The sequence below is a fragment of the Mirounga leonina genome, unplaced genomic scaffold (genome assembly GCF_011800145.1).
Source record: "Mirounga leonina isolate KUSES-001 unplaced genomic scaffold, KU_Mleo_1.0 Mir_91, whole genome shotgun sequence".
NCBI lineage: Eukaryota > Metazoa > Chordata > Mammalia > Carnivora > Phocidae > Mirounga > Mirounga leonina.
The window spans coordinates 24,966,505-24,985,940 of NW_023270839.1; the positions used below are offsets into that span (position 1 = coordinate 24,966,505).

Below are 19,436 nucleotides of genomic sequence, written 5' to 3' on the forward strand. Positions count from 1 at the left end.
TGCCAACAAACAAAAAAATCTTCTTTTTTAAAAAGAGATAAGGTTAAGACCAAAAGAAACCCATGAAGACTGAAAACTTTGTTACAAGTCAACTTAGAACAGCACTAGCCCAGGAATGAGCAGTCTACAGGCCACACCTCTCCCCAAAGTCATTTTTTTAACTACTGGGGCTAAGAAGCTGTAATCACTAAATTCAGCACTACGGTGCCATTAGGTTATCTAATTAACTTCCAAATGTCAAATTTAGGCAAACGTGTAACTTAAACAAAACAATAAATCACTTGATAAAACGCAGACTGCTGAGAGTGACATAAGGTTATCTATGCAGAAAGGCCAGAAATACAAAGGTAACTGAACACAGTAGGACTGAGAGAAAAAGTACCAAGATGTTAGGCCACTGATGTGATGCTTACTCAGCCTAAACCCAGTTATGCCACACACGCTGTCCGCCTCATCTTGTTCCATAAAACCCTCTGCACCACGAGAGGTGACCCCATATTTGCTGTCGACTCCTGCTGGATAAAGTGAGGCCTGGCCTCCCCTAGAACTACCGTGCGGCACATGTGTATGACGGAAGCAACGCTGAAGTTAGGACATGCAGTCCAGTTTCCTCAGTGTAGCCTGGGAAATCCAGAACAGCCGATGACTTTCCCCGGCTTCTTCAATGTGAAACAACCAGCTTGCGTCACACTCTAGAGTCACACTGGCTCTTCAACATGCGCAATAAGTAGAAGCTATTTCACATGCCAGAGAGCATGACGATAAAAGTTAAATGTAGGAATCGATGATTCAGGTCAGTCAGAGCATAAATTATGGCTTTTGATTTCGGGTGTTTCATCTCCTCCAAACTCTCTAGTAACACTTTTCTCATTCTCATGTTTATACCTGCACTATGTAAAGGGAATTCTTTTTGGCAAATGCTACATGACAAAACCTAAGATAACTCTAGTTTAAATTCTGAGTATTAAGTACTTTATATCAGAGTTGCCTAATTATTACACTAAAAGTCTAAAAATTAAAAGAAAAACTTAAGATGATAATGGCTGGCTTACTCAATTACATTTCTATGTAGTAATGAAAAATCTAAGATTGAAGAGAAAACTCGAATTTCATTTTCCAATTTCCAAATCAGTAAGAAAAACATGTTATCCAAAGAAAAGTCTTAACCAACTAGAACAACTGAAATATACAGTTGAGAAGAACTTCTATTCATGTTTTATTATGGTAAGTTTCAAATATATAAGGTAGAGAGAAGAGTCCAATGAACCCCATGAACCCATCACCCAGATTCAGTAACTACAAACTCATGGTCAGTCTTGCTTTATTTATATCTCCCCCTAACATTACCCCCAACAACATATTATTTAAAATAAATCCAAGACTTCATATCAGTTTATTCATAAATACTTCAGGATCTCTAATAATAACGGAACTTAAAAAAAAAAAAAATCAACCACAATCCCATTATCATACTTTAAGAAAAAAATAAGAGTATGTCAGTGTTCAAAACTCTCCAATTCTGTTATTAAGAAATAAATATAAACTTGATACATACTTTCATTAGCTCCTAAAAATTGTTGTTGCAGGCTTTCAAATGTGTCACTTCCTGCTATCTCCTGGGCTGGTGAGTCATTATTCTGGGCAGAAGCCTGATAAGGTTTATATGTCACTTTATATGGTTCCAAAGCTTGACAACTAGGACCTTGTGATGTAACATACTGCTATCAAAAGATGATAAATGAAATTGACAATCAGGATTTGGCCTTTTCTTTGAAAATGATCTGAATTAGACACCTCAATTTTGTCAGGAAATTTAATTGTGGTACCATTGCAAACTTCATACATACATCTTTGCTTAAAAATACCACTTACAGTCATTTAACACTGTTAATTAAAAGTCTATAATATGTAATTTTATGTATCTTAATTGTACTTCTGAGCATATAATGGGGCCAATTCCATAAATAACACTCAAGAATTCAAATAAGATCATATATAAATATTTAAGAATGATTTAGGTGATGCCAACATCTTGGGAACATAAAAATGTACATATTCAATAACAAGAACATGCCTCATATATAATAAATATTCAATAACACTTGTGGAATAATTAATATTCCATAGAGATAGAAAATGACCACCTTAAAAGGATCGAAAAGTCATCCCGTCATTGGGCGACACAGAATAGCTGTTGGCAAAAAGAGAAAAGCTATTGGCAAAATCAATGTCACTCAGAAAGTCTAAGAGGCAGCCACCTATATCCTAAGGTCTTAGCTCATTAATAAACTCCGGGGGCGGGGGAGACAAAAAATCTGTTTCTTTCCTTAACATTCATCCTGTCTACTGCTGTATCATCTCAAAACAGATAACAGATTTGAAGTATTCAACCTAAAATTTGTTATAAAGGTGGTGGGCTAGAAAATCAAGGTAACTAAATGGTATCATCTACATAGATTTGCCACTTTAAAACTATACCAAGATACCCGAACATAGCTTCTCACTGAAGCATGGTTAAGTGGTAGAAGCCAGAAGCAGCAGTAAATGAGGATGGTTATGTTTGGCAAACTTAACTTTTACCATTTAACTCTTTCTGGAAAGTCTCTTTTAAAATTCTAACTTAAGATCATGATTTCATTAGATTGTAAACAGAAAACAGCATGACTAATTCAGCACGAGCCTGAACAAAAGCACTCTCAGGGATTTTTGTACTTAAAATAAAGCTTACCATTGCACTTACATACATTTTTTAAATATACACATACACATACACACAAACTCCTGAAAGTCAAGTTCTTATAATACCTGGAAATGATTCCTTTGAGGATCTGAAAATTTAATTACATTGGTTGGTTGACTATTAAATTCCTGCTTCTGACCATTGATATATGGCCTAAAGTTTTCAGGAAGGTGATATAAATCTGTCTGTTCATAATTACTTGGAGGAGTATAACCACTTCCACCTTCATCTTCACCTTCTTTGGGATGGCAGCCAGGACGCTGGTCGTCATTTTTACTTTGACTGTCTTCCCAGCCGTTGCCACTTTTCTCTCCAATATATACATCCCGAATCTCATTATAGTCCTAGTAGATAACAAGAGTAAAACAAAGGCACTAAGATCTATTCCCACCCTCGCCAAAGTCATTATCAACTCGATACTTACATTTACACTTTGAGATTTAGGGAGCACTTGATGCTCACGCCAATTCATCTCCAATTGCTCAGAGCGATGTAGTCTTGGGAAAAATCAATACTTTAGATTTAGAGCCCATCACTTATTTGGATACAGATATCACAAAGAACCCCAAGATTTTAACGTCTTCCCTCTCTAACCTTCACCTAAAATTCTAAGAATTAGTCTACAATTTTACAACCATGTCCATTATTGCCTACAGAGAGTCAAAAGAAAGAGCCTTATAGAATTGCAACATATGAGTGCAGGTGATTTTAGGTCCTTACTCTCCCTCTGTGCCATCCTCGCTGCAGTCGGAATAGTGGAGCTCGGGGGAGGACAGGTCATCATCCAGCATATCGTGCGGCAGGTCGGTGAGTAACAGCTGCAACTGAGACAGGAAAGTCAGCATCAATATCACACTGACTGAAACATGAGATGCCAAACCAAAGTTGCCTTGCAACGAGTGACTTCGACTTGAGAAGTCAAAGATGTTCCTAACTTCTCCATTTAATAAGTGTTTGAAATTCCACACAAATTATGTTCAGGGGAATGCATAATATCAGGATTTATACTAGAAGGCTTTTTTCCTACAAATGTCTTAGATTTAAATACACTTAACATTACAATAGAATTTTAAACCTTCTTTATGGAAACACAGCAAGTCATGATAATGGTACAATCACCGTATTATGTTATCATGCGGCAGACTTGGGTCTCAGAACCCTGTTCTACCAGTAATCAGACCTTGGGGACTTGACAATCACACATCCCCCTGGGAATCTGAGTAGCCAGCTCTACCTCGCCCAGGTGGTGAGAACAGTAGTACCACCAGCAGCAGCAGGTGGCCCAGAAGCTCTTAAAAGCTGTAATAATGTGATAGAAACCCCTTGGAGAGTGACTAATTAGCAGACTGCCATCTAATTCCAGCAATGAAAAGATACATGATACTCGGCTCTGGTGACACAGTTGAGTAAAAAGGGAGCTTTAAGACTCAGTTTTCGGGGCGCCTGGGTGGCTCAGTCGTTAAGCGTCTGCCTTCGGCTCAGGTCATGATCCCAGGGTCCTGGGATCGAGTCCCGCATCTGGCTCCCTGCTCCGAGGGAGGCCTGCTTCTCCCTCTCCCACTCCCCCTGCTTATGTTCCCTCTCTCTCTCTGTGTCTCTCTCTGTCAAATAAGTAAATAAAATCTTTGAAAAAAAAAAACAAACTCAGTTTTCTACAAAGCTACAGAGCACTCTAAAAGCGTAACTCCAAACCTGACATAAAAGCATTTGATTTCACTCCCCAATTTTTTTCTAGATAAATCACATCTTTAAGCATTCTACCTATAAAAACTAGGTAAATTCATTTATTGTTTCAAGATAAACAGTGATTAAGAGATGAATGGTCTAATTTATTCAATTTCAACACCTGTAAATGTCTTTCTTCAATTCCCAATATATTGTCTTAAAATTCAAATATTATATTATTAAACAGAAGAGGGCTGCTTATGACTTCTCTTTAAAAGTAAGCACCAGTTAAATTAACAAGTTGACTGAGTCCTCCACAGTGCATAAATGAACCCCATAAAATTATGCAATGAGGGAATTTTATTTTCTTAAATTTTTTAAAGATTGTATTTACTTATTTGTCAGAGAGTGAGCGAGCACAAGCAGGGGGAGCGGCAGGCAGAGGGAGAAGCAGGCTCCCTGCTGAGCAGAAGCCCTAATGCAGGACTTGATCCCAGGATCCTGGGATCATAACCTGAGCCAAAGGCAGACGCTTAACCAACTGAGCCACCCAGGCGTCCCGCAATAAGTGAAAGATATTAAATACTCTGTAAGACATGGGAAAAAAATGAGATGCTCCTTGATCTACGGCTTAGTCTATGGCAAGTTGTTTTTACCCATTTTAGAAAAAATGAAATGTAGCTATAAAACATATCTGAGTATTACATTTACAATCAAAAACCTCCTGAAAGAAAATACATATGTGAAAAGTTAAATGAAAATATTATGGGGGCACATGGGTGGCTCAGTCAGTTAAAGGCCCCACTCTTGATCTGAGCTCAGGTCTTGATCTCAGGGTCATGAGTTCAAGCCCTGTGTTGGGCTCCACACTGGGCATGGAGCCCACTTTAAAAAAAAAAAAAATTATTATAAGAAAGGTCTGAAAGGAATGCTCCAATTGTTAATTGGGTTTTGAAGAAGTCAAATTTGGGAATGGAAATGGGGTATGTGAAGAGGGGAGGGGGATACTTCCTTGATCCCACATATATTTCTAATATTCACTGTATTATTTTTTTAAAAAGTTTTCTCAATCCATTGTTCTTTAAAAATGAAACAAGAAAAAATATTCTATTCCAATGAAAAGCATCTCAAAATTTATTTGATATTAATATTAATAACCAAGACCTTGATTTATTGGTCACCTGCTCATGCTGAGTAATTGAAAAACCATTCTGAGAATTAGCCATATCAGAGTTAACCCAAAGATATAAAGAATAAGAAACACAAAAGAACCACTAAAAGTTAAACACATCAACATATTAGTATACTACACGTATGCCTCAAGTGAAAGGTAGCAAAGTGATTTGAGAAAGACACAAAATTCACTAAGTAAAAAACATATATGAGGTCTTTTAAAAGTAGTCCAACCTGCTTTGTCTATAATTATGCATCACTCCTTTAAGGAAAAAGACTACTCCCACATACTACACAGAGAAAAATAACAAAATAAATCTCTCATACTTACATCAAGTAAGGACTCCCGTACAGAAAGAATATTTTCTTCTAAACCTTCAGTGAGATTCAAGTACATAGCCTTATAATTAAGGGGAACCTTGACAGGGACATCTGAAAGGTACATTTTTTCCTCTCACCTAGAAAAAGCTAAGCAGTTCTTGCAGCTTTCTCTGTGACACCACAAAATTAACAAAATTGGCATCCACAGAGGAAAATTAATTTGAGCATAAGCAATAAGTTCATCAAAATGCTTCCAGATCCACAGGTGAACTTATCAACTGGCAAAATCATCCCTATAGTATTTAGTTTCTTATAAAATATTTTACATATATGCTAACAATTCGAAAGCATTTCATTCACCTTCAAAAAATTTCTCCATGAAGTGCTTTGGCATAGCTGGGCCATATTCCTTGGCTCCCATAACTCTCAGGACAGAGGGAAGCTAAATGAAGTGAGTCCTCCTAATAAGGCCATTCAGGAATAAAATCCCACCCCCAAGGCTTCCAGTCCCAGGATCAAAGTGTGCCCTTTTCATATACACTGTCAAATAGTTTTTGCTTTTGGTCATTGAACCTTGTGCCATAAAACACAGAATTATCAGATCAATTTAGCATGTTACCAAGTAGAGATTTTTATAAACTATAAATTTTCCCCGTTAAAGGTCCACCTAGCTACCAAACAGATTCAAGGCCAAAGAGAACAATTTTTATAAATGATGACATTTAATTCCACTCATTACTTTCCCAAATTCATCAGACTGCTTTTTGGTCGCAAATGCAATCTTTTCAGTGGGATGTTATTGTGTGTCAACTGAGTTTAATAATTAAACAGACACCCCCCCTTAGAAAAAAGATCATTTGCCATTGGTAAGGCTTCTACTGAAATGCAATCTAAACCATTCCATAAACTCCTCTACCTTTACTCAAAGAACTTCAGCAGCAAAACACTTTGCAATAACCCATGCAGAACATCCAAAATGCCTATGTTTAGGGGGAATGTAAAACAGAGAACAGTGTGTAAACCTTTTGCTAGGGTTTTTTTTTTTAATTTTTTTTATTAACATATATTTGTTTCAGGGGTACAGATCTGTGATTCATCAGTCTTACACAATTCACAGCCCTCACCATTGTACATACCCTTCCCAATGTCCATCACCCAGCCACCCCATCCCTCCCACCCCCCACCACTCCAGCAACCCTCAGTTTGTTTTCTGAGATTAAGAGTCTCTTATGGTTTGTCTCCCTCTCTGGTTTCGCCTTGTTTCATTTTTCCCTCCCTTCCCCTATGATCCTTTGCCTTCTTTCTCAAAATCCTCATATCAGTGAGATATGATACTTGTCTTTCTCTGATTGACTTATTTCACTTAGCATAATACCCTCCAGTTCCATCCACGTCGTTGCAAATGGCAAGATTTCATTTTTTTTTTTGATGGCTGCATAATATTCCATTGTATATATGCACCACATCTTCTTTATCCATTCATCTGTTGATGGACATCTTGGCTCTTTCCATAGTTTGGCTATTGTGGACATTGCTGCTATAAACATTGGGGTGCATATGCCCCCTTGGATCACTACATTTGCATCTTTGGGGTAAATACCCAGCAATGCAATTGCTGGGTCGTAGGGTAGCTCTATTTTCAACTTTCTGAGGAACCTCCATACTGTTTTCCAGAGCGGCTGCACCAGCTTGCATTCCCACCAACAGTGTAGGAGGGTTCCCTGTTAGGGTTTTCAACTTAAATTAACTAAACAGACTGTCTTCGAAGACTATAATTTTCAATACTCATGAAAGCAAGAGTTCTCAGATTACAAACCATACATCTCCCCGGAGAAAAGCAGCAAATGGAGTAGCCAACATTCATATGGCTCTTAAACAGGTTACCTCATAAGTACACTGAAAAGATTCTGATATTTTAAAATGTAAATTATTAAACAGTGCTTTCATGGGTATACACTAAACAGAATCTTCATTCTAACCTAAGAGCCAAGTTAAAAACCTCCTTGAAAAGGCTCAGTATGGGAACGATAAAGGGCCAAGTAACTTGGCAGGCAGAGTTTTAGTTCATGAATTATATTACATGAAGATTTTTTTTTTTTAAGTCCATTCCATTAGTTAAACTAAATTTTAGGTTAGTGGGGAAGACTGTGTCTAGATTGCCACATACCTGAAAAAGAAATACGGCAGCATCTGTTAGACAACTATCGGCTGCCCCACAAATGACACAGAACTTTAGGCCTGGAAGGAACACTGGAGCTCCTCCAAGGCAAATTTCTCCTTCTAAAAAGGAGCAAACCAAGGCCCAGAGAAGGTGAGTGGCATGCCCAGGAAAGAGAGTTACAGCTCCAGAGCCAGCAGCAGAACCTGAATCTCTCCATTCTCACTCTAGTTTTCTTCTACATGACATTTCGTTAGTCACTGGAAGACACTTATTTCTACCTCTTTGTGTACAACCAAGCTACAGTCAGCCAGAGTAATGTTTTTGTTCCCATCGTGACAGCCCCTGAAAAACACTTGTATGTTATGAGAAATATTCAAAGGTACAATCCAGATAAAGTATAAGAAATTGCTAAAGAAAAACATCAAGCATATGAATACTTAAACCACTTGTTTCTTTTTCTCCGGTGATGACAAGAAAGTGCCACTAAATAAGTCAAATAATATAAAATGTAAACAAATACTAGCTTCATAACTCCCTCTAGTGGGGACAAAATGTCAAAATCTTTCTATAATTACATCAAACAAGGCAATTAAAAAGTAGAAGAAAGGCTGTGCAATGGAAACCCTACCTCTTTAAAATACAGGATTTCAAGCTCAAACGAGCTTTACTATTCTATTAGAGAAGCACCGATATAAAATCCAAACGGACTCAAATCAGCATGGCCAGGTGTGAGCTTCTCTCTGCCATCTGCTACTTAAACCACCTACCTTTCTCCTCAAGATCATTTTCCAGGCTTCAAATCGATCATTACTAAGTGAGCCCTCATCAGCAAGTGTTATCTTGACAGCACAGATTACTAGTACTTCTGCTCCAAAATGCATACGTACATTCATAGAAGCAGGCCATAATCACAGAACTGTTTCTGGGGACACTGCAGAAAAGTACATGTATACTCCAGCAAACTGGAAGATGCCAAATGACAGTCTACCTTAAGCTGTGTGTTCACCAATAACTTTGGAGCTTGTAACCACTCCTATCACAACAGTAACAACAACTATATGTCTGTAATATCACATAATGAAATCACAAAGCACACTGACTTAAGTGAAAGGTATTTTGAAAAATCACATTGTTACGTTATGAATGAGTTAATAAAAGAACTTTGAAATTCCTCTTCTCTGGGCCAGCTTTCCAAGTAAAAGTTTGCCTAGAATACTTTGGATGAGGTCTACTTAGCAGCAAAGACAACTACAGCCATAATTCTCAAATGGCACAGCAAGAAAGTAGTATGCCCCAGTAAGTGGTGAGAAAGAGGAGTGAGATGAGTACTAACTGAAGTGACAGCATATTTCCATGGTATCATCACCCTCACTCATCTGCACCCTAATCTGCCCTGTTTACTGTGTAGAAGATGGAGTGAGGCTGTGGGTTATACTTCTCTGCTATGCGTTGGCCCACAGTGCCCAAACTTTTACCATTATACCACTGAGAACTGAGGGAATTTAGAAATGATTATAGTGCCTGACTTTTCTGCAAAACTCTTGGAGATTTTTTCAAAATATGGGTCTAATCATGTGGTTTCAGATTCCACTGGAATAAATGTCCTCTGAATATTGAATCGCTTTACTAAATGAAGTGACTATTTCCTTTTCTGAAGATTAAATGCACTTTCTCCACTCAATCTTCAATGCAAACAATGGAGGAAACAGAAATGGAAAAGGCAAGATCATAATTATAGAGCTGCTATTGAGATGGCATAGAAGTTGGAACTTGACTGTGGCTTATTCACTGACTTAGGGGCAAATGTGGACAAAATCCCAACTGACCCCAAAGCACCAAAATTAAACTCAGCAACTGGACTTCATACCAGAAGGTCAAAATCAGGATTACTCTACCACTTACAGAGAGAGGATCTCACAAATCCTTAGCAGTGTAGACTATGAGTCAGATATGGCCTGCTTGGCCCTATAATACATCCTCAGGAATATAGACATTCCTCCTACATAAGTGAATTGAATACCAAGTGATTCACTAAGTAGAGAAAGCAATATGCATTAGCCCACTACTAACACTTACAATGCAGCTGTCAATCCCAAAACTACCAACCAGGGAGCAGGAAAAGACCACTCTTTTCTTTAACCACCCAAAGCTGTGAAATGTTCTGCTATGGTAGGGTCAGACAGCCTGAGGAGGTTGAAATGGCCTATGGATATGCAAACTTAGGTTTGATTAGCTGATTTATCATTTTAACTTGCAGTGACAAAATATACATAAGTTGAATTTTATGAATAATCCTGAATTTTGTTGGTGAAAATCTGAAACCCTCTAGCCTCTGATCTCTTCTTCCCTTGAAGAAATTAAAAAAGAATAAAAAGGCAAAAACACTTTTTATTAACACAAAACATAATCATCATGTCAGAGTCACGTTGGCTATACATTCTTTTCTCCCACTCTGCTAGAAACACTCATTCTTAGGTATTTCACTTCTTAAGAGCTCCTTTTCCTCTGGAAATTCCTTATCCCAGCTTATAACCAATCAAGAAGTGATCCCTAGGGCTATTTTCTATATACCTAGAATTAACTGCCTCTTTAACTAATGTCCCCCTTAAAACTTTCACCACACAATATACCTCTAATTAGTTCCCTCTAATACCTTAACCATCTCTAATATCTTTTCCAATGAAAAATCGCCTGTCAGATTATTTTTTTCGCCTTTAAAGTCTACTATAATAATTACTTAAACTGAACCCCTCAGGAATCCCAGTAGCTAAATTCCAGCAAACTATCCAAAGCCATCAGGGTCATGAAGACCTCATGCTGTGAGTTCACAAAGTAACAGAAAATCCTCACACAAACAATTGCCGTGAAGGACCCCCGTTCAAAATCCGGAAACCCTGGTCAGGGTCACAGGCGCCAATGCCCTCAGCGACCTGGCAGAGAACTGACAAGAGCGAAGTGGCAAGTCCATGTGAATAAGCCCACGTCGGTGTGAGAGGACCGTGGCCAGCTGGGAAGGGACAGCCACTGCTCAGATCCAGCCTGCCTGCTGCCATGTGCACATGTGGCCAGGGCTTAGGACGTTTCAAGACAAGCCAGATGAAATTTTCCAATCTTTAAATACAGATTGAACTTTTAAAAACACTGCACAACCAAACAAGACAAAATGTCTATGGGCAAAAATCCACCGAGCTGCCAGTTTTCTAGCTCTACCCGAAACTCTACTTCCAGCTACATGGGCAACTGACCCTATTCCTTGCTTCTTGTTGATAATAAGAGTCCACAGTAATGATTAAAAAGGATTGTTTTATACATTAGAAAATGGATTGTATCAAGCACAGTCTCAGTACAAAAGAAGACTATCATCATAGGCAATCAAGAAATCTGACTCAAACTAAAAACAACTCTAATAAATTGACTTTCACCAAGTGCTACTACTACTATTGCCCCCATTTACTCAACATGACTCTGTGCCAGGAATCCTGTTAAACTCATCTATGTATCTAAAATATAATCTTCTCAGGGCGCCTGAGGGGCTCAGTCGTTAAGCGTCTGCCTTCGGCTCGGGTCGTGATCCCAGGGTCCTGGGATTGAGCCCTGCATCGGGCTCCCTGCTCCGCGGAGAGCCTGCTTCTCCCTCTCACACTGTCCCTGCTTGTGTTCCCTCTCTCATTGTCTGTCTCTGTCAAATAAGTAAAATCTTTAAAAAAATAAATAAATAAATAAAATATAATCTTCTCCTCTTATTCCTTTTCCCCTTGTCCATTCACCACACAGCAGATGGTAAGATCTTTAAAAACATGATCAGATACCACTTCCCTGCTTAAAATCCTCCGCTGACTTCCCATTGCTCCTGGAATAAAATACAAACATCTTACCATGACACAAAATGATTTGGCCCTAGCCCACCTCCTCATGCTGTCTCCACACTCACCCCTTGGTTACACAATCCCCATACCACAGCCTTCTGGCTGGTCTGCAGATATACAGGCTCTTCCCAACTTGTCTGTTTTATACTCGTTGCATGTCTTGTCTTCCTCAGGCTTCTGCCTGGCTGTTACTTCTCATGAGTCAAGTCTCAGTTCAGGCATTTCCTCCTCCAAAAGGCCTTCCCTTACCAGTGCCCTCCCAGCTGCTTTAATTTCACCTATTTTGTTTCCTTAGCACTTACCAGTGCTAATTTTTAACACCCACTTGAATTATTTTGTTCATCTGTTTACTTGCTTACTGCCTGCCTCCACAAGGATGTAAGCTACCTGAAGCAAAAAACGTTGCTGGACTTGTTCAAGGCAAAGTTCCAGGCAACTAGAAACTAGGTCTCTGCCTCCAAAGCCAACCACTACCTCCTAAAGGAAAAGATCTTAAAGAATCGAACCATTTACTGTGTTTTAGTCTTGTTTCAAAAAAGGAAGCATTCCACTCAACCACCTTTTAAAAGTTCAAATACTGATCAGGTTTTAGGAGGTGACAAAAAATTACAAATTCCTTCAAAATGACTCAAGATGGTATCTTTTTGATCAGGAAATAAAACTTTAAGATTGGGTTCAGAGTCTTTTCTCTGAGAAACTTACCTCTTTCTCCCTTTCATAGTCTTCTTTGTCATACTCTTCATCTTCATTCTGTGTCTGCAGTGCCACACTGCCAAAATCTAAGGACATGGTGTTCCTGCGGAAAGAGAAAGACGCTTGCTTTCTAAGGATCCCATAAAATGTCCCCAGACCAAACTACACAAGAGATGCCACACACACGCACACACATACAGAGACAACAGCAGTCAGGGAAAAGATATATGTAGCTCATGCACAACAAATGGTTGGTATTCCAAACATAAAGACTATGCTTACAAATTAACTGGGATTCACAGAAAATAGCTGTATGACAGTAACTCATAGAAAAGGAAAATGCAGGGCACCTGGGTGGCTCAGCCGGTTAAGCGTCTGCCTTGGGTCCTCTGGGCTTCCTGCTCAGCAAGGAGCCTGCTTCTTCTCCCTCTCCCCCCCCCCCAACTCCCCGTGCTCTCTTGCTAGCTCTCTCTCTCTCAAATAAATAAATAAAAGAAATATGCAAAAAGCTAATAAATCTGTGACTAGACATTTCTCATGGTCTGGAACGTATAACTTAAAACAGCAAGATATTTTGCTCACCCACAAAAAAAATGATAAACTAGAAATATGCCAAAACAAAAATTTTAAGAATATGCTCAGAGTTACTAATTTGGTTTATGAGATATGGCAAAGGTAGTATCCTCCACAATTTGCTTCATCCTTTGAGTATCACAAATCCGAATGTCACGTTTTACAAAGAGAGCCACTAAATGCCGAGTTAATGATCGCCACCCAAAAACCTTTACGATCTGGTAAGCTCTGTGTAGCACACGACAAAAATATCAGTGTTAAGTATTCCGCTCCTTAGCTTGATAAAATCAGCCTCTCGCAAAAAGTACTCAGGAAAAACAGAAGTGAAGAGTGTGAAGCTGTACCACGTAGTTCCAATTCCAGAAGCATCAGCAGCAGCTCTCCGCAGAATGGTTACTGCTGTGGCAGAGGCGGCGGCAGCTGCAGCAGGAGGTGGGTTTTCAGATACTTACAGTCAAAAGCCTGCTGAACACTTGAATTATACTTAGGAATCGATGCTACACCGGAGACTACCCAGAATTTCAAAGTTCCAAATAATCCCGACAAAAAAGTAGGCAGGCGTCATCAATTACCCAGCCTAATACTGCCTTCCATTCACTCTTCTCTTCTGCATGCCGGGGAAATGCACTTTGATGTGAGCCTGAGCCACAACTCATTCACTGCATTTTTCAGGCTCTAAAATGTCATTAAACGGGAAGTGAATTAAGAAGCATAGGCCCAGGGCGCCTGGGTGGCTCAGATGGTTAAGCGTCTGCCTTCAGCTCAGGTCATGATCCCAGGGTCCTGGGATCGAGTCCCGCATCTGGCTCTCTGCTCCTTGGGAGCCTGCTTCTCCCTCTGCCTCTCTCTCTCTCTCTCTCTCTCTCATGAATAAATAAAATCTTTAAAAAAAATAAAAACAAACAAAAAAAAAAGAAGCATAGGCCCAGGCATCCAAATACATCTTACCCTAAAGAACTTAGCTCCCTCGTGTTAACAGTTGAGAACTAGGATGACAAACTTTTATGCAAGCCAATAGCTCTACAAGCAAAAGATATTCCACTTCATCAGACCTAATGCGCCTTTGGTTGTATGACACCATTCCATTTGTACCACTAAGAAAAAGATGTGGCCAATTAAATTATGACACATCACTAATTTTAAACTACAGCCTTTGTAGATATTAAAATTTGAAAAGAAATGAGCACTTCAGAATAGATGAAATGCGGTGTTACAGACTAGCACAAATATGAATTTTAATGCTGAAAATCCCCAAACATCAAGTTTTTGTTTGTTTTTCAAGGACTGAATTATGCTTCTTGTCCAAACTGTAATCTGCAGTCCACTTCTTTATCCTTCCCTCTCTGGTTCCTACACCCAGCCCATCCCTTTCAACTCATCGACTCAAACCCCTTCCATCAACATAAACTCTTCCAGCTTCTGTTTCTTAGACCAGACTAGCTCCTTTCTATTCTTTGTGCCAGAGCTAAAAGGAGGAAGGGAAATGTGCACTTTTTCACTAAGAGGGAAAATACATAAGTTTAGGGAATCTAAACCTCATCTCCATCCAACAGCTACAAAAACCTTCTTGTACACCTGCATAAGTTAGAGACCTGACTGTAAAAAGCCTATAATATAGCTGAAATGGTAAGGGGAAAAACACTCACACAAGCTCATGTCTCTAGGGTTTTTTCATTACTGCAAGTGAACATCAAGTCTACAGAATTCAACAGATAATGAAAATACTAGCCCATTTAAATCCTGGCTCCTTAAAAGAAATTAGATTAAGTTGAACCTTAAGGACATCCCTGAATTCTCTGGGCAGAAATCATCTTTCCTGCTTCTGGTATTTACAGTATTCTCCACCTCTTCCTGTATTTCACAGTTAAAGCCAGAATATGATTTGGGTTAATTTCTCCTATATTAGGTAAAAGAAAGGAGAGGTTTTTTTTTTTTTCAATCCTTCATTAGCATGCCATCAATTCCTGTTGAATATCGAAAAAGAACATCAAGATTTACAACAGCCTATTGTTAAATACAGCTATTTTAAATAAAGAGCTACTTTTTTCTCAGAGAATAGTGAATTCTGCAAGGTATTTTCATTTTTAAATGAAGAGAATGTAAAAGACCAAAGCGTAAGTCTTTTGAATGGCTTTTTAATCCAAACTATGTCATTAAAGAAATTTGCAAATATCTGAAAAGTCCAGAATCTCTTTAGACTGGGGAAGACAAGATACAAATAAGTTTTCCTTCTCAAAAGTGCAAACTACTGGAGACCTTAAGAAACTATTTTGGCAGAAAGAGAAATCTGGATAAACATACTGTGGATAAATAATTAGTATTTTAACTAAAATTTAAAATAAAAGCCAATGCTTTTCCTCAACTCATTGATCACTACTAATTACCACTGTTATCAGAGACTTTACTATAATATTAAGAATAAAAGAGATTGCTTTAGAAGAAAAAATAAAATAGAAAGACAGTAAGCCCAGTAGCCATAAAGGAAAAACTTGACAGAAACTTAACCTCAAAAAATAAAATCTTTATATGGCTAACAACATCATTAACAAGTCAAATATTACATATGAAAAAATACACTAACAAGGTCAAAAGATAAAATAATGTAACATAAGAAAAATATTTGCAAAACACATGACAAAGTCCCAATATACAACTTTCAAAATGAAATAAGAAAAAGACAACCCAATTTTAAATGGGCAACTGACATGACAATTCATTTAAAAAAAAGAAATGTTAAATGTTCAATTAACTTAAAAGATGTGTAAGTTCATGAAGAATTCACAGTGTCATTTAAACATTGAAATGATTTTCGACTACTAAATTAAAAAAAAAGTTAATAACACCTAGTGGTGGCTATTTTGTAGGAAAGAGATATCCTCATGAATTGCTGGTGAAACATATGAACTGCAAAAACCATCCTGAAAACTACCATATGAATATATTGAAAAATAACATTTGTCCTAGTAAAAGTACCTTTAAATAAATTTGGTGATACTATACTAACAAGAGAAATAATGACATCTCTATTTACTGACTGATCACTAAACAATCAAGATGCAGAATAAGTGTAGTGTATGCTTTTTTTTTAAAGTTAGTACTTTCTTCCCAGCTAACTTTTTCTGAACCTATTAATAAGACTATGTTCTTTTTTTGTTGTTGTTTGTTTTTTAACACTCAGATCAGAAGAGCTCAGTCTCAATACTCATTTTGTTGTTACTGGTTATGTTTCCTTTGCCCTCCTTGCAATGAGAGGGAAAACCAATGAGTGTTTAGTTGGACAAAATATCAAAAACCAAAAGCACTGTTTTTGTCTCATCCAAAAACCTGTAAGCTCTCTGAAGGCAGAATTAAAATGCAGGTCCCCCACGTTTTGCACAAGGCAGGCACACAATAAGTATTTGTTGAATGAATATGATACATTCATGCCGCCCTCTAGGATTCATTATTTCAATAAAATTTTCCTCGGCATCTACTGTGTGCCAGTTTATATCCTAGATGTATCTAAGACATGATACCAGCCATGGGGAGCTTACAGTCCCTTAGAGAAACAATGATATAAATTAACAGTTACCATGATACATTGTAATAAGTTCTGTAACAGAGGAAAGTATAAAGCACAAATTAACTTTGACTAAGAAGACAGGGCAGCTGAGGGAAGTTTCACAGAAAAGACTTTCGGTTAGAAAGGACACAATACTGCTGGAAGTGGTTAAGAATAAGGGCACTCATCCAGACAACCTGGGCTCAATTCTAGCTCTTCTATCAGCTGTGCAAGCTTGAAGACACTGCTTCCATTTTCTCATTAATAAAATGGGGGTAAAAATAGTACCTACCTCAAAGATTGGTTATGAAGATTCACAAGATAATGAACATAAAGTGCTTAGCACTATGTACCCATCGATACATTTTAGTTTTGTTACCTATGAATAGGAGTCTGCAGCTACAAAAGAGGCAAACAAAGAGCATTCAGGACATCTAAGAAAGGTGAATATGCTGTCTGTGGGAAACCTTACTTCAACTAACACAACCTCTTCTGGGATGAAAATGCTACCTCCTTCAAGATGCCCTCCCAATCCTGTTGCCCTAGGCAGGAGGGGAGGATTTTGCACTTCCAGACTATGTTTCTTATACTTTTCTTACAGCTTCAATTTCAGGCTCTCACTCAGTTGAATACATTTACGTATGTAGGAAGCACATATAAATTGCCATGCATTGTGAAGGATATGGTGAAATTCAGCTTAAATCAGACTCAAGTTCATGACCGTAAGATAAAAAAGGTTAAATGCCACAAAGGGGTTAGTCTATAAATGCCCTAGGAAATTCTACTTACTTGGTTACATGCTAGCTTCCCTTCTAGAATGAAAATAGCCAGAACACACTAGCCTGTTTTAGACTTGCGATACCAGGCTTAAGAGGCCTGGTCATTTATCCAACAATTATTTACCATGCACTCAAGATTACAGAGCTTAACAGGACTTGGTAGAGAAAAAGAGTATAGACATTTAAACAAATGATGACGACAATCTGTGATCAGTGCTAATGACAGCAGCTTGGACAAATCGATTCAAGGTGCCTGAAGAATGCAGCAAGTAGGCACCCACAGGCTGAACTACAGAATCAATCAGCGGCCTTACCAAGGAACTCCGTTTGGCGTCAACTACAGCACAACAAACAGGTACCGCGAGAGCGAAGCTGTAGTGCCTGCACCGGGCGCCCTGGGGCTGCTGGCTTTGGCTGGCTTTGGCTGCCAGCGTCACATGCACTCGGTCAACACACGTGTACAGAGCACCCACTGTGAGCCAGGCGCGGCGCCAGGGCGACCACAGCGGGGGTCCCCAGGATAGGGTCTCAGGGTTTCCCCCGCAGCCTGCAGGGGGCGAGGAGGGCTTCCCACGCGTCACTAGCAAGGAGAAACTCGGGGTCTCGCTGACACTTCAAAGTCAAAGCCTGAGTCCCGCGACCCGCGGACAGTCCACCACCACGGGATCTGAGGAGGGGGCGGGTCAGCCCTTGGGAAGCCACAGCCAGAATCCGAGGACCCCGCACCTCCTCCAACCCCAGCTCCAAGCCCAGCCGCGAAGCGAAACTCACCGGAGACCACGGATGCTGCCACCACGGGGAAACCCTAGTCCCCGCCAAAGACAGACTTCTAACAAACCCCCTTACCAAGGACTCTAATCCGCTAGCTCCTTCCTCGTCACAACCGAACCCAGAAGCGCTGAGGCCATTGACGAGCAGCCGCCTCCTTCAATCGCCGGCTAGAAGCTGGCTTGGGGGCGGGGCCATGCCGGCCCGAGGCGGGGCGTGGAGACGGAAGTCTCCGCCTTTCTCAAGCTTGGTTGAGAATTCCGCCTGCAGTTGCGAATGTATGGCTGTTTGAAAGCGGGCGCCAGAGGTGGCGGGAATGTCCTCCTGTGCGCCCATTGGTGGATTAGTGAGCCAATTACGAAAGGGTCTACTCTAGACGGGGCGGGTTTACGGTTGCTTAGAGATGCCAAGCGCCGGGGTTTAGGCCTCTGGTGGGGATGAACCAGTCTTGCCCCTTCCTGTACCTCCTGCACCCCTATGCCCCCCTCGCCCCGCGCTTTCCATTCCTACACCTCAATTCTCGGTTGCAGCTCCCAGAATCCCCCACTTTCCCCACCGAACCCTTACCTTAAAGGGTTTTGCCCCTGCCCTTCTGATTCTCTAAGGTGCCTGCTTCCCCATCACCTAAACAGGCTTAGATGTAGTTTTGCTTGTTTCTTTCTTACTGGGTCCTGCCTTGTTTGAATTTGTGTTTCTTTCATTACCGATGAGATGGCACATTTTCCCACATGTTTATTCACTATTTGAATTTCCCCAAGTGTGAATGTTCTTGCCACTTTAGGTATCTGTTAACCCGTCCTTTAAGACAGCGCTGCCCAGTGTGCACTAAAGCCCGTTCTGTAATCTACCTGCCAAGCTAAAAGGGTTGCAGTGAACATCAAGGAGTTGGTAGCACTAGGTTCACGTTATCTTCTTAACTCTTTCCCATGCGTATGAGAAAACTCTTTCCAATACAGTATGGAGTAAAATGGTTAAGGCACTTCATAATCCAGCTAGTTTTCTTTTGCCACCTCACCATCCCACCCCTGTGATGCCTACACTAACCCCCCGTTACCCCATCAACTAGCATAAGGTTATGCCACATAATAAGTACTCACTCAATCCATAGCAATAAGTGACTGAAATTACTGGCTGAGCTGTCTGCTGTTCTCAGGGT

General features: G+C 39.7%; 1 protein-coding gene across 3 annotated transcripts in view; it reads right to left on the reverse strand.

Annotated features, from left to right (window-relative positions):
• CEP152 (centrosomal protein 152) overlaps positions 1-18,824 on the reverse strand; it is an 88,146-nt gene extending 69,322 nt beyond the window's left edge. For 2 of the 3 annotated variants that reach the window (XM_034993709.1, XM_034993708.1), the window contains exons 1-5: positions 12,629-12,966; positions 3,461-3,564; positions 3,165-3,237; positions 2,806-3,084; positions 1,556-1,721 (exon numbers count right to left, since the gene is read on the reverse strand). In XM_034993709.1, the coding sequence (XP_034849600.1) occupies positions 1,556-1,721; positions 2,806-3,084; positions 3,165-3,237; positions 3,461-3,564; positions 12,629-12,715 (709 nt within the window). In that variant the 5' untranslated portion in view covers positions 12,716-12,966. Of the gene's footprint in view, positions 1-1,555; positions 1,722-2,805; positions 3,085-3,164; positions 3,238-3,460; positions 3,565-12,628; positions 12,967-18,283 lie in introns of those variants that run through there. The other variant, XM_034993707.1, reaches the window with a different exon arrangement.
• Positions 18,825-19,436: the final 612 nt, after the last annotated feature.